The 8,971-nt window shown below is 42.5% G+C and overlaps 1 protein-coding gene across 4 annotated transcripts in view; it reads right to left on the bottom strand.

The window, feature by feature from the left end:
- Positions 1–484: 484 nt before the first annotated feature.
- The window catches only part of LOC110538126 (suppressor of cytokine signaling 7), a 17,567-nt gene continuing 9,080 nt past the window's right edge, over positions 485–8,971 (bottom strand). For all 4 annotated transcript variants that reach the window (XM_021624732.2, XM_021624733.2, XM_021624734.2 and 1 more), the window contains 5 exons: positions 3,751–3,919; positions 2,596–2,724; positions 2,152–2,287; positions 1,602–1,754; positions 485–1,415 (listed from right to left, as the gene is read on the bottom strand). In XM_021624732.2, coding sequence (XP_021480407.1) covers positions 1,625–1,754; positions 2,152–2,287; positions 2,596–2,724; positions 3,751–3,919 — 564 coding nt within the window. In that variant the 3' untranslated portion in view covers positions 485–1,415; positions 1,602–1,624. The remainder of the gene's footprint in view (positions 1,416–1,601; positions 1,755–2,151; positions 2,288–2,595; positions 2,725–3,750; positions 3,920–8,971) is intronic.

Here is an 8,971-nt window from a genome sequence, read left to right as displayed (position 1 = left end):
ATTGACTCAAATGATGTCAATTAGCCTATCAGAAGATTCTAAAGCCATTACATCATTTTCTGGGATTTCCCAAGCTGTTTAAAGGCCCAGTCAACTTAGTGTATGTAAACGTCTAACCCACTGGAATTGTGATAGTGAATTAAGTGAAATAATCTGTCTGGTAACAATTGTTGGAAAAATTACTTGTGCCATGCACAAAGTAGATGTCCTAACCGACTTGCCAAAACGATAGTTTGTTAACAAGAAATGTGTGGAGTGGTTGAAAAACAAGTTTTAATGACTCCAACCTAAGTGTATGTAAACATCCGATTTCAACTGTATATCTGTGGTAGGGTGTGTTTGGTTGGAGAAACAATCACAAGCACAGACAGACAGGTCAATACTCAATCCAAGGTACGTTATAGAGCAGCGCACTGAACAGCCAACAATGTGCCTTTTCTATTGGGCCTTGGATTGAATGTCAGCCAGAGACAAAGTAAGGCGCTTTTCTCATGTTTTAAATTCCATCAACAGTTTTATTATTATTTGTTCTGGTAACGCATTTGCTCAATGACAGTATAGCAAGAGAATTCCAGTAGGATTCCAGAGTTGAGAGCCAAACACGATATCCTCCAGTGATGTTACACCACCAAATAACTCTGGTTAGCCACCAACCGCTAACGCCAACGCACAGTATTTACACACACATACAGGCACGCAGACACACACACAGCTCAGGCAGTCAACTCAAAAGGTGCAGATCAAATCAGCGGCAACAAAATATTTTAAGAGGAAACAACAAAAAATGATATTTCTCTGTACTTGAGAATGCATCACATCAGAAAGGTGTGTACAGTTTCTCCTCCTTGGCTGACATACAGTAGACAACTTTTTATACTCTGGTCCAAACAATGAGCTGTCCCTTTTCCCAGATCTTTTCGGAGCAGGGGTACAAACAAAGGTCAAGTGCATCGTTTTCCAAACTGATTTGGTTCCATATACTTCGACCCTCAACCTATCGTCTTAGCCTCCAGGCTCAAGGGTGCGCTCGTTTCGATTGAAATGTTCTTCCTACTCAGGTACATGTGACATTTCCACAACGTTGCAGTGATGTCCAGTCTTAGCTGGGGGGCTTACTGTAGTTAGCACAATGCCAAGTAGTCAGTCAGCTCTTCCAGTTCAGCCCCGAGGTCAGATATCTTCCTCACTGGCCGGGTGGGTGGAGATTCCTCATCCCCTGCTCCTCCTCCAGTTTCTGTGGGCTAATCAAAAACGGAGGAGGGTGGATCATGTAAAACCCTGCCCCCAGACGTCCGGATACCGAGTCAACCAAGAGCGCTGATTAGTGCACAGTCTGGCACAAGAGGGTTTGAGCGAGATTGTCCCCAATCAGTCACCATCCGTCTTCAGGTAAGCTGTCCACGTGTATAAAAACCCTGTAACAACAAAGGATAAGGACATTATATACACTGACCAGTGGCCACACTAAACAATGCACACCACAATGTTTTCATTGGAAATATATGGAAAAGTCAATTGTATAATGTACCAAATACAGTATTTCAGTGTAAACGTAATTTAACAACACTGCTCAATTGGTGGCCCAAATGTCCATCACTCACTTGCTCCAATGATCTTCCAAATGCTACGTTTGAGACTCCGGCTGGCCAGTCGCCGGTTGGGTGGTCGTGTCCCGCCCCATCTCCTTGATTGACATGTACATCTCCTCCTCAGGATCATAGTAGTAGAACTTTCGCAGGTAGACTATGAGGGGCCTATGGGAAGAGACGGGGTACATTTTATACAAGCCCTTCCAATACAAAACTGTCTGCCTGTGTGTATTAATGGATATAAAATATAACCATCCCAATACACACTATCAAAATCTTCCACTATGTCAATATCCTAAACACTCCCACCATTGTACACAAATCCCAACATCTTGTGGAGCCATTTTGGCCTGCCTTTGTGGTTATTTGTTGTGTTGATTATATTTAGTCTGTCGTCGATGTTTCACTTATTTTGTACACTAGAGGGCACTATATGTCACACTATATCATGGGTCACTGGTCTATTCAGGCAGGGCAGTGCATGGGCAGCCAGCTCTTGGATGTGGTCTATATGTTGCGTTTCTATAATGTGGGCAGATCTGTGTGTTGCGTTTGTACGTACGTGGGCAACGGGAGCTCCTGGATGTGGTCTATGCGGATCAGCTGGCGAATGCAGAAGCGACAGAGGTGCTGCAGGGACTTGACACTGCTGAAGCGGGACACTGGGTACAGTAGCTGGACCGGGGTCGGGGGGAGGCCTGGAGGAGGAACCATGGTCACACACATATTAATGTACATCAGTGGCAGGAACACACATCATAAGCATACTAAATTCTACCCTAGAGAGTGAACTACATCCTCCACCATATATAAATCCACACTAATTGTGAAAATATAGTAAAGTCAAAACAAACCTAAGGCCTAATTAGTTATGAAAACACAGTGCTAAATAGGTGTTAGTAATAGCAACTTTAAAATGGTGCTATATGTAACCTATGATTCAGATCCATATACAGCAACAGAGCAGTCATTTAGCATTGTCCCACTCTGATTGGTAGGTTCTTACCTGGGACCCGTGAACGCAGGAAGTAGAGGAATTTTCCGTTCTTGGAGTGCATGATGGCCCGTTCGATAAACTCTACCACAGAATGACAGCGGTCCTCAAACTTTGGGTGACACCAGAGGCTGAAGGTTCCTGTGAAGAAAGAGAGAAAAAGACCAATCAATAAGACACGACATGAAACCATCCAATGGCAAGACCCGACATGAAACCCTCCAATGGCAAGACCCGACATGAAACCATCCAATGGCAAGACCCGACATGAAACCATCCAATGGCAAGACCCGACATGAAACCCTCCAATGGCAAGACCCGACATGAAACCATCCAATGGCAAGACCCGACATGAAACCCTCCAATGGCAAGACCCGACATGAAACCATCCAATGGCAAGACCCGACATGAAACGGTCCAACGTGTGTGTACATGGCTTACATCTTCAGTTAAAAGTGCTGCATGAGAGCGCATGTAGAGTAGGGCCGTGCAGAGTAGTCTGACAGAACAGGATCGTAACAGATATGGGCAATTGCTGACACCAATGCGATTTTATTTATTATCAGTGAACGGAACAACAAAACATTTTCGGGTGCCAGCGTGCATCTTTAAATAAAGTGTGAGGTGCTACGTGGTTTAAATAACTCAACTGGTTAGCTTGCCTGTCTGTAAAGAAATGGGCGGGTTCTATGTCGATCCTGCTTCTCCGACTGGATAGAGTGAAGCTGTATTTCTCCGTCCACCCGCTTCACTTCATGACTTCACCCGATCACTTCTCCCCGCATGTTTCAGTCTGACCATTCAGATTGCTACGGTCTCCTGTTAGATACTCTGCACATTGCTAACAAGCGGGGCTAGGGCAGAAAGATGAACCGCCGATGCGCACTCTGAGTGACAGCACACAGAAACAGACAAGACACCCCTCCGCACGCTGCTCCTCATCTGCAGCTAGTTTGGTCTTTAAACGTGCAGGGAGATGGGCATTTTGAGCATATTAAACACTTCCACGTTTTTTCTGATCACGAGTATCATCCAATTTGACTAGCAACTGTCAATTTACAGATACGATGACAGAGTATAGCCAGATTGGAACACCCCTAAGGTAGAGTACCTATAGCGTGTGTGTATGTGCATGCTTGCTTGCGTGTGTGTGTGTGTGTAACTCACCTCTGTAGTGCTCCATGCGCGTGTGGTGTGTGACCCCCTGGGAGCGGAAGCTCAGGCTGAGGATGTAGCGGGGGTCAGAGCTGTCCCTCACCAGAAACGCCCCGTCTGGCTTGGCCTTCAGCTTCATCTCTGCATCCTCCCAGTTCATAGGACCCCAGTACCAGCCACACTACGATCACACAGATATAGGCAAATTCACATCAAATATAAAAGTTTGGACACCTGCTCATTCCATGGGTTTTTCTTTATTTTTTACTACTTTCTACATGGTAGAATAATAGTGAAGATATCAAAACAATGAAATAGCACATATGGAATCATGTAGTAACCACAAAAAAAAAAGTGTTTAACAAATCTAAATATATTTTATATTTGAGATTCTTCAAAGTAGCCACCCTTTGCCTTGATGACAGCTTTGAACACTCTTGGCATTCTTTCAACCAGCTTCATGAGGTAGTCATCTGGAATGCATTTCAATTAACAGGTGTGCCTTCTTAAAAGTTAATTTGTGGAATTTCTATCCTTCTTAATGGGTTTGAGCCAATCAGTTATGTTGTGACACGGTAGGGGTGGTATACAGAATATAGCCCTATTTGGTAAAATACCAAGTCCATATTATGGCAAGAACAGCTCAAATAAGCAAAGAGAAGTGACAGTCCATCATTACTTTAAGACATGAAGGTCAGTCAATACAGAACATTTCAAGAACTTTGAATGTTTTTTCAAGTGCAGTCGCAAAAACCATGAAGCACTATGATGAAATTGGCTCTCATGAGGACCCCCACAGGAAAGGAAGACCCAGAGTTACCTCTGCTGCAGAGAATAAGTTCATTAGAGTTAACTGCAACTCAGATTGCAGCCCAAATAAATGCTTCAGAGTTAAAGTAACAGACACATCTCAACATCACCTGTTCAGAGGAGAATGCTTAAATCAGTCCTTCATGGTCAAAATTGCTGCAAAAAAAACACTACTAAAGGACACCAATAAGAAGGAGAGACTTGCTTGGGCTAAGAAACACAAGCAATGGACATTGGACTGGTGGAAATCTGTCCTTTGGTCTGATGAGTTAAAAAATTAGATTTTTGCTTCCAACCGCCGTGTCTTTGTGAGATGCAGAGTAGGTGAACATATGATCTCCACATGTGTGGTTCCCACCATGAAGCACCGAGGAGGTGTGATGGTGTGGAGGTGCTCTGCTGGTGACACGGTCTATGATTTATTTAGATTTCAAGGCACACTTAACCAGCGTAGCTACCACAGCATTCTGCAGCGATATCCCATCTGGTTTGCGCTTAGTGGTTCTATCATTTGTTTTTCAACAGGACAATGACCCAACACACCTCCTGTGTAAGGGCTATTTGACCAAGAAGGAGAGTGATGTAGTGCTGCATCAGATGACCTGGCCTCCACAATCACCTGACCTCAACCCAATTGAGATGGTTTGGGATGAGTTGGACCGCAGAGTGAAGGAAAAGCAGCCAACAAGTGCTCAGCATATGTGGGAACTCCTTCAAGACTGCTGGAAAAGCATTCCTCGTGAAGCTGGTTGAGAGAATGCCAAGAGTGTGCAAAGCTGTCATCAAGGCAAAGGGTGGCTACTTTGAAGAATCTCAAATATATTTAGATTTGTTTAACACTTTTTGGGTTACTACAAGATTCCATATGTGTTATTTCATCCTTTTGATGTATCCACTATTATTCTTCAATGTAGAAAATAGTAAAATTAAAGAAAAACCCTTGATTGAGTAGGTGTGTCCCAACCTTTTTTACATGCATGCATGCATGCACGCACATCTAAAGACTAGAAGTATTAGAAGTATCTGCCTGTGTTACGGGATGTGTTTGTTATGATCTTAGTATTATCTAACTGAACCGAGCTCTGGGTGCGTTCGTAAATTCGCTCTGGCTATCTACTCTGATTTCAGAGCACTTTCATCTGAGTGTGCCAGAGCGCAGAATAACTGATGAATTTACGAACGTCCAACACCCGTTGAATATGGCCGGTGCCAGTAAACGTTGAAAAAAAAATAAGCTTAATTAAATTGCTGCCAGCATCACAGTTAGTCAGCAATGTTCTGGATAACATGAAAACAGCCTAACCAGCTCTGTTAGGGCAAGTAAACTGAGTGAGATGTTCTCTCATGTGTGTCTGAAAGTACCTAGCAAGCTAGCCAACCTTAGCCTGTTAGCTTGGGTGCTTGACTGCCGTTGTGATTTTCGAACACACCCTCTGTGCTTCAACCTAGCTCTGCGCTTCTCAACTTTTATTTATCCGTTATTTTACCAGGTAAGTTGACTGAGAACACGTTCTCATTTGCAGCACGGCCTGGGGAATAGTTACAGAGGAGAGGAGGGGGATGAATGAGCCAATTGTAAACTGGGGATTATTAGGTGACCGTGATGGTTTGAGGGCCAGATTGGGAATTTAGCCAGGACACTGGGGTTAACACCCTTACTCTTACGATAAGTGCCATGGGATCTTTAATGACCTCAGAGAGTCAGGACACCCGTTTAACATCCCATCCGAAAGACGGCACCCTACACAGGGCAGTGTCCCCAATCACTGCCCTGGGGCATTGGGATATATATTTTTTAGACGAGAGGAAAGAGTGCCTCCTACTGGCCATCCAACACCACTTCCAGCAGCATCTGGTCTCCCATCCAGGAACTGACCAGAACCAACCCTGCTTAGCTTCAGAAGCAAGCCAGCAGTGGTATGCAGGGTGGTATGCTGCTGGCATAAACTAGAGGTTGGCCGATTAATTAGGTCCGATTTAATGTTTTCATAACAATCGGTAATCAGCATTTTTGGACGCCGATTATGGCCGATTACATTGCAATCCACGAGGAAACTGCATGGCAGGCTGACCACCTGTTACGCGAGTGCAGCAAAGAGCCAAGGTAAGTTGCTAGCTAGTATTAAACTTATCTTATAAAAAACAATCAATCTTCACAATCACTAGTTAACTACACATGGTTGATGATATTACTAGGTTAACTAGCGTGCGGTGGCTGTTAATTTATTATCGAATCACAGCCTACTTTAACTTTGACAAACGGATGATAATTTAACAAAAGCGCATTGCCGAAAAAAGCACAATCATTGCACAAATGTACCTAACCATAAAAATCCATGCCTTTCTTAAAATCAATACACAGAAGTATAGATTTTTAAGCCTGCATATTTAGTTAAAATAAATTCATGTTAGCAGGCAATATTAACTAGGGAAATTGTGTCACTTCTCTTGAGTTCATTGCAAGCAGTCAGGGTATATGCAGCAGTTTGGGTCGCCTGGCTCGTTGCGAACTAATTTGCCAGAATTTTACATAATTATCACATAGCATTGAAGGTTGTGCAATATAACAGCAATATTTAGACTTAGGGCTGCCACCCGTTCGATACAATACGGAACGGTTCTGTATTTCACTGAAAGAATAAACGTTTTGTTTTCGAAATTATAGTTTCCGGATTTTACCATATTAATGACCAAAGGCTCGTATTTCTGTGTGTTTATTATAATTAAGTCTATGATTTGATAGAGCAGTCTGACTGAGCGGTTGTAGGCAGCAGCAGGCTCATAAGCATTCATTCAAACATTACTGCGTTTGCCAGCAGCTCTTAGCAATGTTTGAATCACAGTGCTGTTTATGACTTCAAGCCTATCAACTCCTGAGATTTGGCTGGCAATACTAAAGTGCCTATTAGAACATCCAATATTCAAAGGTATATGAAATACAAATGGTATAGAGAGAAATAGTCAATGCGTCATAATTCCTATAGTAACTACAACCTAAAACTTCTTAACTGGGAATATTGAAGAACTGGGAATATTGAACCACCAGCTTTCATATGTTTGAGCAAGGAACTTAAACGTTAGCTTTTTTACATGGCACATATTACACTTCTACTTTCTTCTCCAACACTGTGTTTTTGCATTATTTAAACCAAATTGAGCATGTTTCATTATTTATTTGAGACTAAATAGATTTTATTTATGTATTATATTAAGTTAAAATAAATGTGTTCATTGAGTATTGTTGAAATTGTCATTATTACAAATATATATATATATATATATATATATATATATATATATATATATATATATATATATATATATATATATATATATATATATATATATATATATATATATATATATATATATATATATATAAATAAATAAAAGTTAGCCGATTAATCGGTATTGCCTTTTTTTTGGTCTTCCAATAATAGGTATCAGTGTTGAAAAATCATAATCGGTCGACCTCTAGTCTCAACCTAGCTCCGCACGCGCGTCTCAACCTAGCTCTGTGTCTATACTCAGTCTTGTCTCAGGGTAGTACGTTTTTTATGTATCTGTTATTTTACCATGGGGAATAGTTACAGGGGAGAGGAGGGGGATGAATGAGCCAATTGTAAACTGGGGATTATTAGATGACCGTGATGGTTTGAGGGCCAGATTGGGAATTTAGCCAGGACACTGGGGTTAACACCCCTACTCTTAGTTGGTGGTCTGTTGATATCCCTCTAGTGGTATGGGGGCTGTGCTTTGGCAAAGTGGGTGGGGTTATATCCTGCCTGTTTGACCCTGTCCGGTGGTATTGTCAGACGGGGCCCACAGTGTCCTGACCCCTGTCTCAGCCTCCATTATCTATGCTGCAATAGTCTATGTGCCGGGGGGCTAAGGTCAGTCTGTCCTATCTGGTGAAATTCTCCTGTCTTATCTGGTGTCCTGTGTGATCTTAGGTATGCTCCCTCTAATTCTACAATTTCCTCTGAATGCTCAGCTATGAAAAGGCAACTGACATTTACTCCTGAGGTGCTGACCTGTTGAACCCTCTACAACCCCTGTGATTATTATTTGACCCTGCTGGTCATCTATGAACATTTGAACATCTTGAGGAATGATCTGGCCTTAATGGCCACGTACTCTTATAATCTCCACCCTGTTTGGGGTTTTAGGCGGGGTTCTGCTGATGTAAAAAGGGCTTAATAAATACATTTGATTTGTCTGAACCTAGCATTGTGTCTGAACCTACTGTAGCACCGTGTCTGTACCTAGCACCGTGTCTGTACCTAGCACCGTGTCTGTACCTAGCACCGTGTCCAATGTTCTCTCATTTTTTCCCCCGGTACTGAACACATTTTTAGGGCCTGCTGAAAAAAAAAAATGTCTTTACCTGACTCGCGTTTGTGCTCTTGTAGGAAGCAACCAC

Source organism: Oncorhynchus mykiss, chromosome 12, assembly GCF_013265735.2.
Source record: "Oncorhynchus mykiss isolate Arlee chromosome 12, USDA_OmykA_1.1, whole genome shotgun sequence".
Taxonomy (NCBI): Eukaryota; Metazoa; Chordata; class Actinopteri; order Salmoniformes; family Salmonidae; genus Oncorhynchus; species Oncorhynchus mykiss.
The sequence above is the reverse complement of the archived record's forward strand: the minus strand, read 5'-3'. Positions and strand labels throughout refer to the sequence as shown.